Source organism: Budorcas taxicolor, chromosome 6, assembly GCF_023091745.1.
Source record: "Budorcas taxicolor isolate Tak-1 chromosome 6, Takin1.1, whole genome shotgun sequence".
Taxonomy (NCBI): Eukaryota; Metazoa; Chordata; class Mammalia; order Artiodactyla; family Bovidae; genus Budorcas; species Budorcas taxicolor.
The window spans coordinates 2820129-2845573 of record NC_068915.1 but is presented as its reverse complement, the minus strand read 5'-3'; the positions used below and the strand labels follow the sequence as shown (position 1 = coordinate 2845573).

General features: G+C 38.8%; 1 protein-coding gene across 1 annotated transcript; it reads right to left on the bottom strand.

Annotated features, from left to right (window-relative positions):
- Positions 1 to 10102: 10102 nt before the first annotated feature.
- On the bottom strand, positions 10103 to 11361 carry NPY1R (neuropeptide Y receptor Y1). The gene is made up of 2 exons (XM_052642265.1): positions 10663 to 11361; positions 10103 to 10555 (listed from the first exon to the last, which is right to left on the bottom strand). The coding sequence occupies exons 1-2, from the start codon at positions 11359 to 11361 to the stop codon at positions 10103 to 10105; spliced, it is 1152 nt and encodes a 383-aa protein (XP_052498225.1).
- Between the last annotated feature and the right edge of the window lie 14084 nt (positions 11362 to 25445).

Genomic DNA, 25445 nt, shown 5'->3' with positions numbered 1-25445 from the left:
GAATTACATTAATTGATTTCTAAATACTGAATCAGCCTTGGATACTTGGGGTAAAACACAGTTGATTCTAGTGAAATGTTCTTTTTATACCTTGATTCAATTTGCTAAAATATTTTAGGATTTTTGAATCTATTGTCACAAAATATATTGATACATACTTTTCTTTTCTTGTAATGACTTTGTCTCATTTTGATATTTGGCAATAATAGTTTTGTAGAATTAATTAGAAGGTATTCTCTCTGCTCCTATCTTCTGAAAGACATTACATAGATTTAGTATAATTTCTAACTTGAATTTTCAATAGAATAATGAATTCATCTGTGCCTGGTCCTTACTGTCTTGGAAGTTTTTTAACTGTTGAATCAATTTCTTTAATAGATATATTCATACTGTCTATTTCTTCTTTTGTGAGCTTTGACTAATTGTGTCTTTCAAGTATTTGTCCATTTCAACTAGGTTAGCAAATGTGTGGAACTGAGCTGTTTATAATATCCTTTTTATCCTTTTAATGTCTGTAAGATCTGTAGCTATTCAATCTCTTTTACTTCTAACATTAGTAATTTGTATCCTCTCTTTTTTTTCTTACTTAGCCTGACTATAGTCTTATCAACCTTATTAATTTTTTCAAAGAATGAACTTTCAGCTTCATTTACTTTCCCTATTGATTCTCTGTTTTCAATTTCATTGATTTCTTCTCTAATTTTAATTTTTTGTTCTTATGCTTATTTTGGATTTATTACCCTAGTGCATAGAGACTATTAATTTTAGATATTTCTTATTTTTTAAATACATACATTCAATGTTATAATCTTTTCTATAAACATGGTTTTCACTGCATTCCAAAAATTTTGATAAGTTGTACTTTCACTGTCATTTACTTCAATACATATATTTTTTCTTTTGATATTTCTTATTTAACTTGTGTGTTACTTCAAATCGTTTTGTTAAACCTCCAAATATTAGGGGATTTTCCAGCTATGTTTCTACTATTGATGTCTAGCTTAATTCCATTTTGATCTCAGAGCAGACATTGTATGAATTCTGGTTGTTTTAAATTTGCTAAGGTTTTTTGCTTGTTTTTGCATAGCCTGCTAAGTCACTTCAGTCATGTTCGACTCTGTGTGACTCCATAGACAAGATGGCAGCCCACCAGGCTCCCCTGTCCCTAGGATTCTCCAGGCAAGAACACTGGAGTGGGTTGCCGTTTCCTTCAATGAATGAAAGTGAAAAGTGAAAGTCAAGTTGCTCAGTCGTATCCAACTCTTAGCGAAGAATGTGGTATATTTTGGTGAATGTTCTATGTGAGCCTGTAACGAATGTGTAGCCTGCTATTATTAGATAAAGTAGTCAATAGATGGCAATTTAATCCAGTTGATTGATGGTGCTGTTGAGTTCACTGAAGTTCTAAATGATTTTTGCCTACTATACCATCCATTCCTCACAGAAGAGTCTGTAAGTATCCAACTATAATAGTATATACAGTTTCTCCTTCGAGTTCTATACATTGTTGCCTCACATACTGTTAGGTATGTGAACATCAAAGATCATTAGATCTTCTAGGAGATAGTATTATTTTATATAATAATGCATGTTACTATTATGAAATGCCTCTCCATAGGCCTCATAACTTTCCTTGCTCTTATTTATGCTCTGTTATGAAACTAATATAGTTATGCCTGCTTTCTTTTGATTAGTGTCAGCATGATTTATGGTACACACCTTCTCCATCTTTTACTTTTATTCCACTTTTTTATTGTGATAAAATACACATAATATAAAATTTACTATCTGAGCCACTTTTACATGTATAGTTTAATGCCATTAAGTACACTCATACTATTGTGCAATCATCACCACTATCACCAGAACTCTTTTCATCTGGCAAAACTGAAATTCTATACCCATTAAACAATAATTTCCAACTGCCTCCTCCTCCAGCCCAGGGAACCACCATTTTACTTTCTGTGTCTATGATTTTGATTACTCTAAACTCATACGAGTGGAATCACACAGTCTTTGTGCTTTTATGACTGCTTCATTTCACTTAGCATTATGTCTTCAAGGTTCATGCATATTATAGCACATGTCAGAATTTCCTTCCCTTACAAGGCTGAATAATTGTTCATTTTATATATACACACACACACATACGTATATAGCACATTTTGCTTATCTATTCATCTGTCAATGGACACTTGCACTGCTTCCACGATTTAGCTATTGTGAGTAATTCTGCTATGAACATAAGAGTACAAATTGTTTTTAGATCCTGTTTTCAATCGCTTTGAGTATATATCCACTAATGGGATACTGGATAATATAGTAGTTCTATTTCTAATAAGTTTAGGAGCCACCACACTGTTTTCCACAGCAGCTATTTATATTCCCACTAACAGTGCATAAGGGCTCCAATTTCTTTACATGCTTGCCAACACTTTATTATCATTATTATTTTATAGTACCCATCCCAATGATATTAGGCACCATTTATTGTAGGTTTGGTTTGTATTTTCCTAATTATTAGTAATATTAAGCATATTTTCAGGGGTTTATTGCTAATTTTTTTTAGTTGGTATTTTCTCTTCAGAGAAATGTCTATTCAAGTCCTTAGCCCATTTGTTTTTTGTTACCATTCTCTTACTTTTAACCTAAATTATCTTTCTGTTTAAAATCTGTCTCTTGTAGACAACATATAATTGGATCTTGTTTTCTTTTTTGATCTGTTCTGGCAATCTCTGTTTTTTAATGGGTATATTTAGACCACTGACATTTAAAGTGATTATTGATATAGTTAATATCCACTATACTTTTTACTGTTTTCTACTTGTTTCTCTCATTCTTTATTTTATTCTTCCACTCTTTTACTGCCATTTCTGGATTTAACTGAGCATTCTGTATGACTCAATTTTCTCTTTTTTCTTAGCGTATTATTTATAGTACATTTTTAAACTTTTACCAAGTGACTGCCCTAGAGTTTGTAATGCACATTTACAATTAATCCAAGTCCACACTCAAATAGCACTATCTACTTTATACGTAGTTCAAGTATCTTATAGTAGCAATCTTCTTTTTACTTTCTCTTTCTGATATTTAATTGTTGGTATAAAGTAATACAACCAATTTCTGTATGTTAATCTTGAATCCTGCTACTTTACTGAATTCATTTATCAGTTCTAGTAGTTCTGTGTGAAGTTTTTCGGGTTTTCTAAAGCCTGAAGTCTTTTAGAATATCATGCCATCAGCATATAATGACAGTTTTACCTCTTTCCTTCCAAGTTGGATAACTTTATTTCTTTTTCTTTATCTGAATGTTTGGCTAGCACTTTCAGTACTATATTAAATAGAACTAGCGAGAGTTGGTGGAGAAGGAAATGGCAACCCACTCCAGCGTTCTTGCCTGGAGAATCCCAGGGACGGGGAGCCTGATGGGCTGCCGTCTATGGGGTCACACAGAGTCGGACACAACTGAAGTGACTTAGCAGCAGTAGCAGCAGCAGCAAGAGTTGGTATCCTTGTCTTGTTCCAGATTTTAGCAAGAAGGCTTTCAGCTTTTCACTGTTGAATATTGCATTGGCTATTATTGTGTTGAGATATGTTCCTTCCATATTCAGTTTGACAAGAATTTTTATCATGAATATTTGTTGAATTTTATCAAACACTTCTCCTGTATTTATTGAAATGATCATGTGTTTTTTAAAATCTTTTGTTGATGTGGTGATAATAACAAAATAATCTTAATTCTTCCTTCTTGTTCTTTGTAACATTGCTGTCACTCACTTTACTTATATATAAATGTGTTCATGCATAAGGATATATACTGCTATGTACTCAATCATGTACGTTTACATACATAGACAAAATAATAACTGCAACTGTGTAAATGATTTTGTATTTTATATAGATATAATTATTGCTATTATTGTTGCTATTACTATTTTTAACAGACTACTATATGTTAGAATAAGAAAAACAAAAGGTTCTATTTTATAATAACTTACTTGTTCTCTGCTGTTCTTCCTCTATGTATACAGATCTGAGTTTATGACCTACATCATTTTTTCGATGACCTATCTCATATTCAACTTTTAATTTGAATATGATATACTTAGGTATAGTATTGAATGTGTGTGTGTTTCTTGCCATTTATCCTCCTTGGTGTTCTTCATGTTTCCCAGATCTGTGGTTTGGTGTCTGACATTAACTTTGAAGAAATTCTCCCTCATTATTGTTTCAAATATTTCTTCTGTTACATTTTCTCTTATTCTGTTTTTTATATTCCCATTATACATAGGTTATACCTTTTGTAATCACATTTCCTGGATATTCTGTTCTAATTTTTGTTTGTTTGCTTGCTTATTTTGTCTTGTTTTCTCTTTGCTTTTCAATGTTGGATGTTTCTATTGACTTACTCTCAAGGTTAGAGATGCTTTCCTCAGTGTCCAGTCTAGAAGTGAAACATTTAAAGGTATTCTTCATTTCTCTTACAGTGTTAATGATCTCTGGCAATTCTTTTTTAAGCTTTCTTATAATTTCCACCTCTCTGCTTACATACACCATCTGTTCTTGCATGATCTCTATTTTATTCATTAGATCCCTTAGCATATTCATCATAATAAGTTATTTGAATGCCAGTCTGACAATATCAATATTCTTGCCATGTCTGTGTCTGACTCTGTTGCTTGCACTGTCTCTTCAAATTATGTTTTTTTTTATTTCAAGTGTGCTTTGTAATTTTTTCTTAACTGGATGTTATGGGTGGAAGTAACTGGTAAACAGCCTTTAATGATGTTGAGGTAAACTGTGAGGAGAGGGGATGTACTCAACTGTCCTAAGATTAGGTCTCACTCTTTGAGTGAGTCTCTGTAATGTGAACTTCACAAGCTCTCCTCAGGTTGTTTGCCCCTCTTAGGACAGGTACATGCTTACATTTGGCTGGTGTTGGATACATCCCTTCTCTACTATGGGAGAGGAAAGGTAACTGGAAGTGGGTGTTACCCTTCCCCCAGGCCAGTTAGACTCTGATAAAAATCCAGCAGGTTAGGCTCTGATAAAATAATTCTCCTAAAGAGCAGGCCTTGTTGAAGTATAGAATGCTCTGGCATATTTTAAAATGGTTCCTCTTCCTCACCTCCTGTTAGAAGCACAAGATATTTTTCTTCAATATTCACTGTAAAAGTGCAGTTAGGCTCCTGATGGTAAACAACACAGTGTGCCTCTCCCCTCCTATATGACTGGAGTTTTTAACTCTCAGATTTGTCCACTCAAAAATGAAAGTGAAAGTTGCTCAGTCGTATCTCACTCTGCAACCCCATGGACTATACAGTCCGTGGAATTCTCCAGGCCAGAATACTGGAGTGGGTAGCTGTTCCCTTCTCCAGGGGATCTTCCCAAGCCAGGGATTGAACCCAGGCCTTCCACATTGCAGGCAGATTCTTCATCAGCTGAGCCCTGTCCATTACTAGGGAAGCCTGTTTTTTTTGCCCCCTACTGCTTCCATAGAAGTTTCTTCTCCAGTAACTTGTGATTCTCTGCATCTGTTTGTCTCTTCATTTGGGTCCAGTAGTCTGCTCAGTGACCTCACTTCTCTGATGGATCTAAAGAGAATTTCTGGTTTTCAGTTTGCTCAGTTTTTTACTTCTTAGGACAAGGTGACAATTTTTAAGCTTCTACTTACCAGACTGGAGACCAGAAGTTAGGATTTCTTTTTGGAGTGGTGAACAAAAACTGGAATCATATAATGATGTTGATTGGACAACTCTGTGAATATACAAAATACCACTGGAAAGTACTTCTAAATAGTTGATTTTATAGTATGCCAATTATATCTCAATAAACAATAAAGAGAAAGATTGCCCAGAAATCCAGATGACCCTCACAGTTTTCATTTCTGATGATAAACAAACAGAACTTTAGGCAATGCTACTTTTGACAAAAGAATAAGTATAATAAAATATAATTGCTTTAAAAAAAATGTCAAAAGTCACAGTTCATGATGTAATTCTGCTTAGTGAAGGAGCAGTTGTAAAGTTCCATCAAAAAACTGCTTCAGTATAAACTACTGAAGATTTAATTTAAAAAAACAGTTTTAATAAAATACTGTTCACCCTTGGTCAACAATTTTAATTGACAGTTCTTCACATTCTCTCCCAGGGAGGATTCAAGATTAAGGAGTCACGTAGGTACAGTCCTTGTAACAGGACTCCACTCATGAGACCTTATATGATGATGTCAGGCTTCAACTCAACATGCTTATTGGTAAAATGATCCTAGAAGATGACTCAAGCTGGGATACCAGAAAGACTAGGGGTTGTATAGATCAGGAGGGCGGAGGAGAGCAAGACCTGGAGAACATGAAAGCAGGTCTGCATTGATAATCCTTGGGTGAGGGAGATCTGTGTCTCAGCTCTGCACCTGGGCTTGAATCACCATAATTAGGGATTTATGTTAGCTCTCAGAGGATGGCTTTGAAAATATCTAACTTTAACCTTTCTGATGTTGTTTAGGATTAGGGTCAGTGTGGACTAGAAATACAGGTCAGGAATGGAAAGATAGGGGATGCAGAGGTGGGGGAATCATGCAGAGTCTGGCATGTGGGAAACTTTCTCCGTGTAGGTCAAAGGCTCCTCTTCAGAAGCCAAGTTGCCTGGATTAGAATCCTGGCTGTCATTTACCAGCTGAGCAACATTAGATGATTTATATAATATCTCCATGCCTCAGTTTTATCTTCAGATATGTGAGGAAAGCATTAGTGGTATTATAAGAATGATTTGTGATAAGTGCTATGTATGTGATCATTTTTATTAGAAATTTAAAAATAGCAATGAAAATAAGCCCATTGTAGAAATATATGTTTAATATATATATTCATACCCATACAATGTGTTGCATGTACACACACACAAATATATTAATAAAGGAATCATTAAATGCAATTTGAGAAATCTTATCCATTTGTCCTAGAAAGCTATGCTCTCATTCTCATGGGCTCCAATTCTTAAGTGTAATGTGTTATTTGATGGACCACATGGAGAAGTAGATGAAGAAAATAGGGAGACTGTGAAAGAAATCATGCTTCACTGAGAAACTACATTCCAGGAGAATCTCTGATTGCTGCAAGCAATCCTGGCTGTAAAAAAAAAAGGCATAGCGCTACCTCTAAACTCACTCAACCAGGCCAGTGATCCCTGAGATCCCAGCTTAAACTTACTTCCTTCTACCACTTTTACTGTTCATAGAAAAATACTTTGTCAAAATAAATATTTACCTGGTTATCGAATTTTGAAGGTATGGTAAAATGTGCATTGCACGTATATATCTTTGGAAATTTGTGGAGTAGAGAAGGGAATGACAATATCCAGCCAACAGTAAAGAAATAAAGGTGGTATGAATAACCCAGTTCTATTTTAAATGGAATTCTCTCAGAAGGGAATTCTGGATACAAATAATCACCATGGCCATATTCTCTCCCCTCTTCCATGTCAGTCCTTTCTGCAACTGAAATGACAAAGAAGGTGAAGGTCATTGTTATGCCTTAATAATGTTACTTGTAAGGAGGGAAAGAGAAATCACTTCCTAAAGTTCAGCACATTGATGGGTCTGATAACACTGGCCAGACCTTAGCCTGGTTACTGCTGCATCTGCTGATCAGTGTGTGGGGCTCAGATATTTCAGCTTGAGCTTTGGTTGCCTCTTCTGTGAAGTGGTCACACCAGTCACACAACCTCACACGTACTTAAGTACTTGATATACTACTTGATTAGGCTAAGTGCTTGAAACCCTCACTATTATCATTTTCTCTCTATTTTATATAAGCTACATTATAATTATGCTCTTGTACTAAACCAGCAGTTGATTTTTGTTCTTGAGTTTGGGAAAACTCAATGATTTGTGTTTAACATGAATGTTTATTTCTTCTTGAATCACAATGGATCTGTGGTTGATTTTAGACTTTACTACTAGCTCATGGACATCTTTGGATGAAAGAGAATAATTTGGTATTTAGTTCATTATTTATGAAAAGCTAAAGAATGAGCAGCCTATACAGCTGAATGAAGAGTCTAGAAATGGCATCTCAGCAAATGTGCTGACAAAAAAGCACCTGCATATTTGGGCTGTTCTCAAGCAGCTATTTGTTTCCATAGCACCTAAGTAGACAAAGACAAAATCTCCCATTTGTCCCCCAAGGCAGAAAACACCAGTTAGTTTCAAATTCCAGGTTTTGGTAAGGAAAGATGATATTTTTCATTATGCATTAAATGATGGTTTTAGAATTGTTTTCAGTTAACTAAAATTCATTCTTCGGCTATAATTTGAATTTATATTAACATTCAATGCAAAGACTGATATTTGTCTTACAAATCATGCAAGTTTCTAAAGTGTCATTTTGGTTATTTTAGAAATGAAAATGATATAATAAAAGAAAAAACACTTCTGTGGTAAAAAAGAACTTAGGAGGAGTCCAATAAAATTTCAGCATGTAAAGTCAATTCAATAATAAATGAGAAAGAAGGATTTGGACCATTATTTATTCATTTTTAAGAAAAAATTTTAAAAACCTTCTGTGTACTTGCTTGCACTTTGCTAAATACACTGGGACACAGAATCTTATAAAACAGTCGCTGTCTTCATTAAGCTTCAGAAAGCCAGGGAGAGAGGCTGGACCACCAAGGGTTATACCACAAGGTAGAAAATGCTTTATTGGCAAGCAGATAGAGGAGGCTTCACAGGAGGGAAGACAAGGGACCAAAAAAGAAAAACAAAAAATGAAGCTAAAGAGAGACATAAAAGAGACTGTTCAGAAAACAGAGAAACAATTTTAGTAAAGAAAATGTCTGCCCTTCTAAAATCAGACACATTTAATATTTTGTATAATACATCAAAGATATGCTTATTTTTAAAAATATCTCTCCTTTCAATGATTCTGAGGCTCAATCATGATTACAGGGTACATTAAATGAGTATCAATATATTAATGTGACAAAATGCCTTGGTACACAGTGCATGATGTTAAGACTCCACAAAGCACACAGTTCACATAAGTTAACATGAGGTACAGGAAATGACCTCAGTTTTCTGGTATTTACCCCTCCTAGGCAGGGTAGACAGTCTTTCAACTCTGTACACCTTGGTGCCCTTTGAAATATGGCCATTGAACATTAAAAATGAGTAACTATGTAGGCACTGACGTATAGAAAATACACTTTGTGGTCATATATAAGTTAGAAATAAATGCTTTAAAGTTACATATATATTTATTTGTGCCAGAAGGCTTGACAAACACTGAACAGTCCATGAAGAACGGAAGCCTCTTGACCATTCATTCAAATAAATATATTCCAACTCTATGCAGCAATACTAATTTACTTGTTATACTCTGAAATCCTTTGGTTGTCAGAAACCAAAATAGTATTGAGGTTAGGGGACTGGTTTCCCACTTAATTCTTGTGGATGACCCAATGCCCCATGATACTCACCACTGAGTACTTTTAAATGCAGTTTTTCATCTGAAGTGATAATCAATTAGGAGCAAACTAAATCTTAAAATTTCAAAAACAATGCAAGTCACTTCTGAACGATCTCAGAGTAGGCACTGACATCTTGAATGCTGCTTTTGCAAGGTGTCAGTCACATGTAACAGGCTGAAGGGATGTGTATACTGCACAGGACTGCCCAACCTATTGACAATCTCATCTAAGCAGGACTGTCCGATCTACCAACAATCTCACTGAGCCAGGGTGGCTCAGTGGAGGGAGAACATCAGGTACAGAGCTTCTAAAGTCAGTTTATACAAATATATTAATGAAATTTCTTTCTAATAAATACAATATAAAAGCCTTTCTACTCTATGCATAAGTTAACAAAAAAGCATTTCAAAGATGTTTGGTCAAGGCTATTGCCAAAATTTTCTAACGCCCACACATTTTGTTCCAGATATAATTATGACAACTACTACAAAAGCAGTAAAAAGCAACACAAGAAAATCTTGGCCTTCCTTAAATGATTTCAATCCCATTCCATAAGAGAACAGGTAATGAAAGTCCATTCAGGTTGTGCTTGTTTTTAAGCAGATGTCAATCATTTGGGACCAAATGCTATGGCAGGTTCAGATTTTTTCATTATCATCAGTGTGGATCTTTTTAAGTGCGACTGGGCTTGCTTGCTTCAGAGATGTTTTAGAAACATCTGTGTGCATGGTGGACATGGCGATGGTCTCATAGTCATCATCTCGAGACCGGAAATCACAAAAGCTAAAGAAGAACTGCAGGTCTCTCTGGAAATTTTTGTTCAGGAAGCCATAAAATATGGGGTTGACGCAAGTGGAGATCATGGCTGTGAGGTGGCAGAGAAGGAACAACAGATTATGGTTGCAGGTAGCAATGATCTGATGGTCCCAGTCAAACACAGTGTTGAAGATGGTGAGAGGCAGCCAGCAGACGGCAAACGCCACCACGATGGACAGCAGCATGACGTTGATTCTTTTGGCTTCACTGGACCTGTACTTATTGTCTCTCATCTTGTCCATCATGCTGTTTCTTCTTTTTAAGCGTATGTATATCTACAAGAGGGAAAAAATAAAGAATTCAAATAGAACCATTCACTGAATGAGTACTCCTGCGGAAAGAAGGTAAAAATGAAAATGCTAAGGGGAAAAGGTTTTCCTACCTTGAAGTAGCAAATAAATATAAAACAGAGCGGGCCAAAGTACTGTAGCACCAAGAGGAGAGTGGTATAAGACAGCCGGTGAGAATCTGATGGAAATTTATCAAAGCAGACGTATTTGTCCTTGAACGCATCAAGGGTCACATTTTGGAAGGGCTCATCTGTCAATACTTGATAGATCAGGAAGGGCAGAGAAGAAGCCACAGCAAGGACCCAGATGACCGCAATACCTACGTATGCATGTCTATTACTTGGTCTCCAACCCCGAGGATTGATAATCAGCTGATGCCGTTCCACAGCGATAAGGACCAGAGAGAAGATGGACACAGTGATGGAAACGCACTGCACAAAGGGGTTCAACTTGCACATTGCCTCACCAAAAACCCAATGGTCCATCAGCGTGTAGACAAATGTGAAGGGAAGACACATGATGGCCACAAGCAAGTCTGAGAAGGAAAGGTTCACAATCAGGATGTTGGTGACATTTCTCATCTCTTTTTGCTTCAAGATGATGATGATCAAAGCCAGGTTTCCAGAGACCCCAAGAATGATCACAGCTCCGTAAGCAAGTGCTAACGTGAATATCATGGCCAAGGGCAGATGACAATCATCATTTTCGAAAGCCAAAAACCGGGAATTCTTCTCTGAAAAGTTATAATAGACTGAATGATTCTCCACCTGAGAAAATGATGTTGAATTCATTTTGACTGGTTTGGCTGTTATAGATGACTTTAGACAAATGGACAAAGACTCAACTTATTTTTATTCTCTATATTAAAATCCATTTATCAAAATTATTCTGAATTCTTCATTCCCTTGAACTGAACAATCTGTAAAGAGAAAATGACCATTGTTTTATTAATTTTATTGAGGGCAGTTGCAACAAGTTCTCATTCATAGTACAATTTAAAGTGAAGACACTGAAATAAACAAAATGTATTCTATATATATATACATCTTTTTTAATATAGTAGAAATGGTGCAAACAATTTGAAAACACTACTAATACTTTTAACTGAATGTACTTATGTATTGAGTTTCAGGAAAATGTAGTGGTCTGTGCATTAGTAAAGTATGTATAAATCTCCTGCCTATAAGCCTTACATAAAGGACCATCAGCACATTCCTAAACATTGTAGGACTATTAACATATTAAAAAAACAATGCACAGGTTAGAACATATGAAACAGATATGAAACTAACAAAGGAAAACAAACAAAAAAAAATGTACCTAATTCTTTCTCTTACTTTAAAAAAGAATTTATCAAATTGTATTGATAGCAATAGCCCCATCATACACTGAACTGCTCTTCAGAGAGGACTATTTGGCACAAGTACCTTAGGAAAATGATCAATTCAGTGAACCACCAAGAAACTTTGTCCTATGAAGGACTGCTGAAAGAACAAGAGATGTTTAATCCAGAAAAGACTTCCTAGGAATCATATACACATCTTCTCCCATCTGAATGGGCAGCATTTGGTCCATGGCTTCTGGTTCAGAATATTATGTCCACTCAAGTTAGAAGCAGGACCAAGGGAAGTGGATTATATTAAAACTATTTCACATCTTTATGAGGAACAAGAGTTTAATCAAATGGCACAAACTGCCTGCAAACTGTTCCCCGCACATAATTTGTAATTGCACTAGAAAGTCTGGGAAAGTCCTCATGATGTGTAAGGGGATTCAACTGGGGTAACTCTGAAGTTATTTCTGACTTAAATATTCAATAATTTTATTAACATGTCAGAAGCTTTCTATGGATTTCTAAGGTTTTGTTCATGTAAATATCTTCTCTCCCCACTAGACTGTATACAGATACAAGGCTGAGATGTAAATCTTAGTTGTACTTTTGATCTTTCACAGCGTTTTGTAATAGGAATACTCTTTTCTTACCAATAAAACAAATCACAGACAACAGTCGTGTAGACCTTAAAACCTCCTTAAAAAAAAAATCTCTGATATTCCTTAGATTACTAAGTAAATAAACGACATGGGGGGTTTTATGTTAATTAACAAGCCATTGTGCCTGTGTTAAGAAAGGGCATTGCAGTGCTTTTCTTTCTTCCATGAGAACAATAAAGAAAATCATGCAGATTTACTTCCGTTGAAAAGGAGATAAGAAATTTCATGAATGAAATATGTTTTTGCCTTTTAAGTGGTGCCACTATTGAATCTTTCCTTGAGTGCTTTTGCTTTCTAGAATATGAGGTGCTGTCTGTTATAAAACAACTTATAAAACTGAAGAATAAAACAAAGGTTGCTACCATGCAATGAGAATGAAAGTATCATGGCTAGGAAAGACAGTGGAATGATACCAAGTGTGAATGTTATAGAAACTCTCTCCTCTGTCAGCAGCCTGGAAAGACTCCTGAACTTCCTTGGTATCACACTTTTCTCTCAAGTATACCAAAGAGAGAGGATATCTGTGTCTATCAGTGTCTGAAAATGAACAGAGAGGAAGCAAGTGTTAATCTAAAAATTATTTGGAAATTTTGAACTTAAGAATTCAGGAAAAAGAATTTTTAACTGGAGGATAATTGCTTTCCAATGTTGTGCTGGTTTCTGCTGTACAAGAGCGTGAATCAGTCATATGTATGCATATATTGTCTCCCTCTGAGCCTCCCTCCCACGCCCCCATCCACATCTCTAGATTGTCACAGAGCAGCGGGCTGAGCCCCCTGTGCTATGCAGCAACTTCCTACTAGCTGTTGTACACAGCTAGCAAAGTGTATACACTTCAATGCTACTCTCTTAGGAATTCAAGAAAATTTCTCATCATACTTCAGAGTCAAGTTGCTGGAAGGGTATTTAACATTACGGCTCAGTTATCTGACTTTTCCTTTACTGGTAGAACTTGCATGACAGGAAACTGCATCCTCTAACTCTGCACGGCCCCATCAGCACACAGGACCTGGTGAAGCATGCGACGCAGCGATCACTGCGCTTCCTGGGCTGGCCTGACACCTGCACACCACCACCCTGTCCCTCACTCCTGGTCTAACAACCCCACAGGGCATGCCCTGTCCCAGCAGGGCCAGTCCCTTCACAGTCACCAAGGGCACCAGCCCATTATAGCTTCTGCATCTTTGCCTCTGCTGCTGCTCATCATCCATCCAAATTCTACCCACCACCTTTCAAAGCACTATATAGTCCCTTGAATCTTAATTGGCTCCTCTCAATCGTAATATTCTCTCTTGAAGGTAGATATTATGTGTATTTCATAATATCTTTCAAATATCAGCTTTAGAATAAAAATGGCTGATGAAGTAATAGACACTTGGATGGAAAGCTTTTATGTGAGTTAATACTAACATCAATGGCTGAATTCTATTGTTGACTGGAAAAAATGCATGACGTAAAAGCTGAGAATTATGTTTTATTTGGTGGACACACTGAGGACTCACACCCTGTAGACACCCTCTCAAATCATTCTGCGGGACTGCTCCAGAGAGCTAAGGGAGGAGCCAGCATATATAGGCGTTTTTGCAACAAAAATCAGGTAGTTGGAACATTAAAATATTACTGTGATTTAAAGAAAACAAGACACCTGAAGTTAATGAATTTAATGCATTTCTATACACGAGTCTGGGCTCACTGAAACACTGTCAGGGCCAGTATCCTCTTCTTTCCTGTGTGAATTTCCTCAGGGTACACAGTTCAGGGCAGCTGCAGTGGCTGGTGGCTTGACGGCCCAGCATTCTTTGTTTGCTGATGTGGACTCCAAGGTGACTTCCTTATCTACACTATCAGAGTCCTTTTACATGCAAAATGGATGCTAGTTAAAAGAATCATTTTACTAGGTCAGGTGTGGGGGATGTTCCACTTCGTGAAAAATTAAAAAAGGAATTGTTTCTGAAAGAGAATTCACTCATCCAAGAAATATTTATCAGACACAATTTTGTGTCAGAGGTGGTTTTCGTGGAAACAGCAGTAACCTTCCTAATGGGTTTCTAGTCTTATGGACAGAGAAAGACATGAAACAATAAATCAGTAAAAGAGACAGTAGACAAGATTGGTAGTAAGTGCAGTGGAGAAGAAAGAAGCAAGGCAGGGGACCTGGGATTGTTGGGAGGGCATTGCTGCTGGGTGGCTTGGAAGGCGTCTGACTGCTTGAGAAAAGGGCTATGAGCCAAGACCCCGCAGTGGGGGAGGGAGCCAGGCAGACGCCTCAGGGAGGCAGCCCGCATGGAAAACACAGCCAAAATCCTTACGACTGGAGTGGGTGTGGTGCGAGCAGACGAGGAGTGAAACTAACAAGGGAGGGACTATGGGGCAGTAGGTGGAGGGTAAGCAGACGAGAAACAGACTGCAGAGTGTGACTCCAGGGGCAGTCTTTGACTTGTCTCTGAGACGAGAGGAGGACTCGCCGGAGAGTCTCTGGTAAAGACGTGACGTCCTATCATAGTGTTCAAAATTCTTACTCTAGCTGTTTTCAAGGACTTGAGACGGGAGAGAGAAGTAGGTTCATTTAGAGGTTAGTGCATTAATCCAGGCAACAGGTAATGGAGGCACCAAGAGGATTGCAGTGAAAACAAAGAAAAATACAGTTTTCTCTATTTTACATCTATATTTAATTTTGACTTTGACAAAAGTCACTACATATGGGACTTAATGCAACCACATTAAATTATTGCAGTTTATGGGCTACAAAGCTTTCTTGCAGGTGAATTTAGGTTAAATCTACTGAAACTCCAGTCTTTGACATGATCTTTGAATCTATATTTGAAATTTATATCCTTTGAAACTATATTTGCTACACATACCCGTTGAGGAATAGCAGTTTTCTTATTAAGTTGAAGTCACTTTAGCTACATAGAAAATGAAAACTATTTTTTTAGGGTATTCAAAAGACTCCTTTGCTAAGTGCATGTCATTCTACTTGTGTAAAACGGTTCTGCATTAGATAAGAGGTATATTTTCAGCCTACCTAAACATAATCTCAAGGATGATAATTGTCAAAAAATAACAATATTGAGAATTTACATACATCATCTTTGAAAAAGAAAATGTTTTAATATTTATTATTCCAATATACACCTCTAAAATGAAATAGGTACCTAAAGACACCGCAAAATAAAAACGAATGGTTGTTAAATCTCAATAGAGCTGGTGTGCACCTAGGGACAAAACAGACACACTACATATATCACCAGTTGGCAAATTAGCCCCCTTCCAAATGGAAATGTTTCTCCATTACAGTTAGAGTACTGGCCTTCACGGTTTGCTGTTCTGGGTCTGCTTCAGGTACATTTTATCATTTATTCAAAACTGGCTGCTCAACTCCCTAGTCTTTGGAAAAGAAGCATCAGCCTTGTTACTTACCAAATTAACTCTGTTAATAAGCGAAGTTATTGCTAGTTCATGGACGTGAGTTACATAATTCTGGTTTTTTTCCCTTCCGGGAGGGCTTGCTCAACAGACAGCTGCCGTATAACAATAAGGAAAGACTAATAGGGCAGTAGTCACCCCCCGAAAAGCAGTAGGTCTTTGGTCATCGGTATGCAACGCAATCGGGCAGACAGCTTTCTGCTCTCACCGGGGAAGCAGCACTGTTTCTGGGGTTTCCCGTTCAGGCAGAGCCAGGAAAGCTCTGCGCTTCCCCTGCCCGTGTGCCACCTGGCAAGTTATGCTTTCCCTGGGATCTTGGTGGGAAGGCACATCTGAAAGCCCTTAAAAAAAAGAAAAGAACAAAAGAAAAAATAAAGGAACGTCAAAACCCATTCCCTCACTTTCCCCTCCCCTAGATTTTCCTGAGTTATCAAAGAACAAATGGGATGTGTTAAATCAAAATTGCGGTCGGCACGCTTAAGCGCCCACCTTTTTCATATTGTGTAACTAGGTGAATTGCCCCAAACTGCACACACACACACACACACACACACACACACACACAGACACACTTGTCATCCATTTGTCTGGAGATGTCTCTACCAATAACGATGAGACTGGCGAAGCAGAAAACATCCACAACGGCCGGAAACAAGCAAGCGGAGCCCAGACTCAGTTCTCTCTGGCCCAACGGGAAAAGTGGAAGTGCTAGTTGCTCAGTCCCATCCGACTCTTCGCGACCTCATGGACTGTAGCCCACCAGGCTCCCCAGGCTATTGAATTCTCCAGGCAGGAACACTGGAGTGAGCAGCCATTCCCTTCCCAGGCGATCTTACCCACCCAGAGATCCAAGCCGGCATCAGTCCTTAAAACATTCTCCGCTCTCCAGTCTACCTGGAGACCAATGGACCACTTTGGCCACCCCCATCCCCAGTTCATCCACAATTTCCTACCCAGTGGCGCTCCACCACCACCACCACCACCACCACCAGTGTAAAAGGAGCTCAAGAGTTGGATGCTGGAAACTCGGAAGTAGGGAACAGGGTGTCTCAGTGCGCGGCGTCAGACAGAAGAGGCCGGCTCCGGGGGGTAGGGCTCCACCCAGGCGGCGCGCTGGGCGCCCACCTGGCCCGGGGCGGCTCCCCGCCAACACGAGCAGAACGCGGGGCCGAGGCGAACCCGCAAGCCCTCCTCCTCCCGCTGTCCCAGCGGCGCGTTCCTTCGCAAAAGCCCAGCGAAGCCGCCCCGCGGAGGCTCGCGAAAGATGTCAAAGGCAGCGAAGGAAGGGGGACGCAGTCTCACCATGGCCAGAGGAGGGGCACTCGAATCCCATACAGAACCGACGTCCACCCCACACCGCAGCGGTCCCGGGTGGGGGTGGTATGGAGCATCTTGCTACCGCCTGCGCGGGACCGAACGGAAAGCTGCCCGGGCGCCCGCAGCTCCCCATTTCGAGACTCAAAAGCCTTTCCCTCCTCTCTCATCCTTCACCTCATCAGTGAGAGATTTCTCAAAAGTCAGTCCCTTCAAAAGTGTACACTTGAAACTTACCCTCTCTGCTGGATCCGTCTTTTGGCGCGTTTATTAAAGCGAAAAGGACGGTCGCGGAAGGGAACGGAGTGGAGTGGAGTGGAAAGATCGCGGGTGTTTCTCCGGCACAAATCCTAAAGATCGGTGGGGAAGCAAAGAGCCGCCCCTGAAGCTGAGCTCCACCTAGTCCCAGACACGTGACAGCCCGGGTGCGCCGCAGCCCCCCGCACCCTCTCCGTGGTCTCGCCGGAGGCTCCCGGAGAATTCGAGAGGCAGCGCGGACAGCCGCGCGCACTGTCCGTCCACGCGCCCCGGACGGGGTGCGCGCTCGGCGCTCGGAGGGGCGGGCAGGGAGGCGCTGCGCCCGGCTGAGGTCCCGCCCGCGCGCCGTCGCTGGCGGTCGGTGCCACCTCGCGGCCGAGGCTGTGCGGGAAGCCGAGAGAAACCCAGCTCCGGGGAAGCGGGCCCTAAGCCCATCCCGACTGCGCCGCTCCTGTATCTCTCGCCTCTGTTGTGATGTTCGGTTGTTTCTTACGCCAGACCAGGAGTTTGTTTTAACAGCGAACAAAGAGAAGACCTTAAAAAAGCACAAATAGCAAATCTCAGCTAAGATGGACTGGCTTTTCTGAAGGTTTTCTATCTTTTTTTCTTTCTTTCTTTTTTCCGCTAGGAAAATGCAATGAGTCAGATGTGTTCCCAGCATCGAGCTACTCTTTTCCTTTCGGGGAGCATGAGGAATGGAACATTTTCCTGCGGGTCAGAAAGAGTCAGTGCCGTTTCCTAGGTACTTAATCTACTACCGTGCGGAATGCTATGAAAGAATAAAAGAATACAATGTACATAGAGTGCATTGATGGAGCAAAGCCATCCTGGTGCCTGATCATTCAGGCTAATTGTGATACAATGATCTCAGATGTTTTACGTAGTTGTAGTGTACTTGGATGAAGAAGGAAATGGCAACCCACTCCAGTGTTCTTGCCTGGAGAATCCCAGGGACGGGGAAGCCTGGTGGGCTGCCGTCTATGGGGTCGCACAGAGTCGGACACGACTGAAAAGACTTAGCGGCAGCAGCAGCAGTGTACTTGGAAAAGCCAAAGTTTCTCTCTCTCACACACACTGTTTATTGATGTAGATGACTACAACTTCTTCCAAATCAAACTTAAATAATAAAAAGTCTTCCTAATAAAGATACAGAACACGGTCTAGGAGATACATACAAGCTTTATTGCTATAACAACTACGATTGCAATCTGCTTTCAAACTACAAACAGAACAAAATTCCAAGACAAATGGAATTACTTAAACTTTGTTGGAAAATGTTTTATCTTTCTAATCGTTAGACTGATGAAACACTATTTAAAGTTCAATAGAAATTATATCTCATTATTTACATAAATAATCTCTGTAGTTCCTCCCCCTCAAAAAAGGTTTCTAAAATATTTGTCATTAGGTATATTTTTATAAGGGGACTTCTCAAGTGGGCCTAGTGGTAAAGAATTCGCCTGCCAAGGCAGGAGAGAAAAGAGACACGGGTCAGATCCCTGGGTTGAGATCCCCTGAAGTAGGAAATGGCAACCTGCTCTAGTATCTTATCTGGAAAATTCCATGGACAGAGGAGCCTGGTGAGCAGTCCATGGGGCGCAGTCATATATGACTGAGCACTGTATTTTTATAAAGTTAGAAAGGGATTATGACCAAGAATCAAAATACCACCATCAGGTAATAAATATAACAATACATATGATCATATTTTTAAAAAACCCACTAATGATTAAAGAATAGTAAAATGGTATTTATACTTTCTTTTTTCTAAACTAAGGATGAAAATATAAGACACTTAAGGAGTTTCAATTGTTTAAAGAGAAATAACTCATTTAGGTCTGTATACACTCTCTGTTTACTCCATCCCTTAAGTCACATTCTGTTCATAGAAACAAATTTACCCCAGCTCCTCATCATCAAATTGGCTGTTTTTACTCTGCTGCAAGAATTACAGGTGAAATAATTTAATTCTCTAAGAATTTTTATGTAAACAATTTGCTATATCAGCAAATATTTTAGATTTAAGAATATAATTTGGAGTCATTAGACACTTTCTTTTCTGTATTTTCCAAGAATACTAATAAAAGCATGTCTGCAAGAATGCCCAAATTACGATGTCCATTGTATTTAATCATCTTAATTTTTTATAAAGTGTCCCCACCAAGGCCAATTTATAAAGCTGCATTCTTGAGACATTAATGTCAAATACTAATCTTTGAAAAATTGTTGGTTTCAAAGACTTTCTTCCACTTCAAATTTTATGATACAAAGGGAGGTTTTGAAACTCTGAATGGAAGCAGATTTATACAGTTTTCTAGGAATATCATTTACTAAAGACTCTTTGCAATATGTGAAATAAAAAACTTATAAGCACAGTATAAGATCTTCTTATAATGTAATCTTATAGAAGATCTGAAATAAGCAAAGCAGTATGAGTTGCTCAGAAAATGTGTTAAACAATAATCTCAATTTCTCAAAAAGATTAAAAAGTATGAGTGTTAAAGATCTTCATTTCTGTCTACTATTAAGTGAACAGTCAGTTGCATACTTTGCTACTTGAGATTAAAGCTAAGTAAAACCTAACCTTTGCTAGAGAGAGAAAATTTTTGGCATCTTGTGAAATTTCACAACAGCCAGATCTATAAATCATGACTGGGAGAATTAAATTAGTGACTTATTCTCATGTTCTCTCACGCAACAGTCTTGTTCTACCATTTAAACAGAAACATAGGATCTACACCTTAAACCTCTGTAGATCTTAGTTTTATCATTTAAAAATTGGAAGAGCTTTATGGCCTGGTGCTGTAAATTCCCTGATTCACTGCTTGGCTAGATAAAAGTCCGTCACTATATTTACTCTGGAATTTACCCACTGTAATTACTTTATTGGCTGCCTGATGAATTTCTGCTATAAAGGTTAAGGTTCCTGAAATGTTGTAAGGTCTTGATACATGAGAATTATCACAACATCATTCAGAAAAATATTTTTTATTTAATTTTGTTGAAGTGTAGTTGACTAACAATGTGCTGTCAACAGAAAAATCTTGATAGGAATTAATACTACCTGTGAAAATTAGAATCTAGGTAATATTGATTAGAAGAACATTCTACTTGGAAAGAACTTGCTATGAAGTACGTTGGTGAATCAGTTCATTATTCTATGAATTATTAGATGCCAATTTTTCCTTCTTTCTGTGACTTACCTTCTGCTTTTCTTTGAATCTATGATGCCATAGAATGTAAGTTGCAATGTTATTTTATGGACCACCAAGAAAGAAAAAATGCTTCTAGTAAAGAAATGACATACAATCAATTGTAATTAAATCTCATAATATTAAAATTTTTTTAAAGTCCTCATCTTTGAACCAATAAAATATAGTAGGTAAAAAACTTTGACTAAATTGGTTAGTACAAATGATCAGTACAATCACTTTATTCAGCTATCTTTTTGAGAGAATTAGCAGAAAGAAGTGACAGTTGGTTTAATTAAAATGTTAGTATGCAATATATAGACAATTCAATTATCTTCGTAGTATAGAAGAAACCAAATATTGGTCATAGATTTGCTCTTGATTTGAAATGGGAATGTACTCAAGGAAGTAGGCTACAAATTTAGAGCATTGTTATAAAATTCTGTCAGAATAAATTCTATCTGACAATGATCTTAAAATTACTTAGTAAATCTTTGAACATTTTTCTGCAGATTTCGTCCTGTGAGACACTCTTTAAACATTCAACAAACGTGTAATGTTATTTTACAAAAGTGTAATGCTATGTATGTATTACATGGTATAATGAAAAAAGCTTTGTCATTGTACTATTATCACTTTTTATTATAATTACTACCATTCCCTTCGTATCTCAAACAGGAGTAGGTATAGCTAGAGAGAAGGGCAGGATGAACACTACCACTGACCTTCCATCATCCATGACAAAGTTCTCTGTTCATCCCGCCCCACCCCTGAAATCCCAGGCTTGGCATTAGACCCCTTCTCAACACAGCACATCAGAAGATCAAACTTAATCCCATGAAGTAAGGCTAATTCCTAACTTGAGATTGGGCAGTTTTTCCCCAAAATAAGAGAAAGATTCATTTATATGCATTTAAATAATATGACAAATGAGCACAGAGGTGGCAAGAAATGTTCCCAGGTGTCACTTCGGTAGGGTAACTATTCCTCATTCACCCCTTTCTTTAAGGTTTAGCTAGAGCTTTTCTTTCCTCAGGTACACATATCAATAAATATAGAATGAGGTTTATATCCAAGTAAGGTCTGTGGTATAACCCAACCCTTCTTACCCTAGGAAACTGTATAGCTACCACTTTTCACTAGTATTGTATATTGCTGGAAATAAGTCAACTGTGCAGAGTATTGCAACAAGAAGTTCAAAATCTCAGTTGAGCCTTAACTGTTACTCAGAAATTCTCAGGCCTGGGGACTCCCAATTCCTCTCCTCTTAGAAACTATTTCAATTCTCCACCCCTCTCCTCCAGCCTCCTACCTCATATCCTCAGCCTCAGTGGACTGCCCCTTCTTTCTGAAAGGAGTAAAACCCACTAGGGTATTTTTTTAATTGAAGTAGAGTTGATTTACAATGTTGTGTTAGTTTAAGGTGTACAGCAAGGTAATTCAGTTATATGTTGGAGAAAAGAAAGTGAAAGTCGCTGAGTTGTGTCTGACTCTTTGTGCTCCCAGGGACTATACAGTCCATGGAATTCTGCAGGCCAGAATACTGGAGTGGGTAGCCTTCCCTTCTCCAGGGGATCTTCCCAACCCAGGGATCAAAGCCAGGTCTCCCGCATTGCAGGCAGATTCTTTACCAGCTGAGCCTCAAGGGAAGCCCAAAAATACTGGAGGGGTTGCCTATCCCTTCTCCAGTGCATCCTCCTGATCCAGGCATCAACCTGGGGTCTCTTGTGTTGCAGGTGGATTCTTGACCAACTAAGCTATCAGGGAAGCCCTCAATTATATGCATGTGTATATACATAAAGAGAGAAAGAAAGAGATTATTTTCCTTATGAGGGCTTCCCAGGTGGCGCTAGTAGTAAAGAACCTGCCTGCCAGTGCAGGAGAGGTAGGAGACACAGGTTCCATCCCTGGGTTGGGAAGATTTCCTAGAGAAGGAAATGGCAACCCATTCCAGTATTCTTGCCTGGGAAATCCCATGGACAGAGGAGCCTGGTGGGCTACAGTCCATGCGGTCTCAAAGAGTCATAGAGAGAGATTCTTTTCCTTATAGGTTATCACAAAACACTGAGTATAGTTCCTTGTTCTATACAGTAGATCCCTGTTGGTTATCTATTTTATATCAAGTAGTGTGTATATGTTAATCTCAGACTTCTAATTTGTCCCTACCTCCTCTTTCCCCTTCAGTAACCATGAATTTACTTTCTATTTCTGTGGGTCTATTTCTGATTTGTAAATAAGTTCATCTGCATAAATTTTAAGATTCATATATAAGTGGTATCATCAGATTTGTCTTTCTCTGTCTGTCTTTCTTCACTTAGTATAATCATCTCTAGGTCCATCCATGTTGTAAAAATAGAGTTACCAGATGATCCTGAAATCTCACTCCTGGGCATGTATCTGGAGAAAATATTAATTTAAAAAGATACATGCACCCCAATATTCATTGCAGCACTATTGACCATAACCAGGACATGAAAGCAAACTAAATGTCCATTGACAGAAGAATGGATAAAAAGGATGTGGTGGCAATATTATTCAGCCATAAAAAGAAGGAAATAATGCTGTTTACCACAGGGTATTTATTTTCCTTCACATCCTTCATTTTGGCAGTGGGTCCTCCAGCCTAGCTGATCCAGACTCCAAGCATTAAGTCATACCAACACACTGAATTTTCCCAGATGATGCCCCAAATACCATGTCACAGACAAGCTACTGCCGTTGTCCTCTCCTGAGATGCTGACGGACTTAATCCATGAGCATAGATCCCATGAGTTGTTGTTTTCCCATGAAGTTCTGAGACGCTTGTTACACAACAAAAACATAACCAAAAACACCAGTTTGTTCAACAACTCACTTTTCTTGACTCAACACTTAAAAACAACTCCTCGCCCTTGTCCACCCTTGTCAGAGATTCTTTAGCTGCTGTGTCTGTCTTGGCCACTCCTCCAGGAATGAAGCCTTTCACTCCAGTCTTCTCACTGTGCCTCAAGCGGCCCATTTGCCTGTGTCACCAATGACTACACCTGGGGACAGAATTCAGACTTTCTTTATGATGCATTTGTCTTGTTTGACCCCTGGACAGTCAAACTTTTTTATTCTTCTTTGACTTTACTAACTACACTTCAGGTGGTTCTCTTTTCTTACTTGCTGTTTGTCAGCCTTCTTCCCCAGGATTTGCATTTCCATCTCCTTCTTAGGTGCCTCTCTACCTAGGATCCTGTTATATCAATGAGCCAGTGATGGCCACTGAGTATTAGCCTAAAATGGTACCTATACTGTTTACTTCTTCACAGCAGACCAAGACATCAATGCTAGACCACACCAATCTCAAATTCTCACACATCTAACTGTTTTAATAGAGTCCAAATAAATATATTTTTAGCTATTTAGAGCCTACCTACTTTATATACTTTGAGAAACTGCACTCAACATCTGCTAACCATGAATGACAAATCCTGCAGCAATGAAACACACTCATCTGATGCTGCCCTTCAGAGCTTTCTGACCCAAGTCTCCCCATCTTGCTGGTGAGTGGCATTTTCTAAATGTCTCTAAACCACTCTCTATTTTCTTCTTCTCCCCAGGGGTTTCCTTGTCCCATCCTCCTTCTAAGTGGTAGCCCATACTGCTATCTCTGGGAGGTGTCTTGCTGAGAGAAACTTCCCTGTCATGCAAGCCTGTTCAAGAATAGCCAAATAAAACTTGTGCACCATGCTTTTCCTGCTGCTGTCTCTTCCTTGATCAGCTCTGAAATTCCCACATTTAACAGAGCTCTTAATCTATATTTTTTCACATTGAAGCATAGTCGTACCCTCTGCCATCAATGACTCTCTTGTACTCCATGTGAAGTGCAGACCTCTCCCAGGTTTCCTTGGCAAACTTGCTGCACAGCTAGTGGACGTGATCCAAACCCGTGCTATCATCTCAGCCCCTCAAGCCAGAACCTGGGGATCATTCCCGGCATTTCCCTTTCTTACACACACTTAGATTCAGCTGGCCTCAAGGGTGATGGGTTAGTTGGCAACTGGTCACACATTGCCGTTGATTTCACAGCATGATATTTCTCAAATGTGTTCTTTTATATCCATCAAGCTCTAGTTAATTCTCTACTGAGTTGTCCTTTTGCCACCAGCTGCTGTCACAGCAGTTCAGTGATAAAACTGCTCAGCTGAAATCATCTAGTTGCTCTCCAGAACCTTCAAGAAAAGTGTGAACAGTGTTCTTTTGAACAAACATTTTCAGTGTGATCCTCTACCCACTTCCCAAACTTCGGTTAAACTGAGCTGTCTTCAGGTCTCCAAATGTTGCTGTTTATCACCTCTGTGTCTTCTCCCCTATTCCTTACTTTGCCCACCCCCTCCATCTGCTGGTTTAACTTGCACCAATTCTTTCAACTTCAGTTCAAGTATCTTCTCAGCTACAAAGCCCTCTCCTAGATCTATCTCCCATCTCTACAGATTCCTCCCATGGGCTGAATTTGTATTTATATTCCTATTTTTATTCCTACTGCACTGAGTTTATTTCAAACACACTATATTGCAGACAGTTATATATCCTACAGATCTGCAGCTATACTGTAATCTCTGGAAGGCACTAACTCTTTTTCTCTTTCACTTCTTTCTTTCTGTCTTTCTTTCTTTCTTTTCACTTCTTAAAGCTCAGAGTCTAGAATAATATCTGGTGTTTCATAAGAT

Excerpts from the sequence above, each read along its gene's own strand:
- NPY1R (XM_052642265.1), bottom strand. The coding sequence starts at position 11,361 with ATGAATTCAACATCATTTTCTCAGGTGGAGAATCATTCAGTCTATTAT. Across the intron at positions 10,556-10,662 it reads TATTTATTTGCTACTTCAAG|ATATACATACGCTTAAAAAG; the intron begins GTAGGAAAACCT and ends TCCCTCTTGTAG.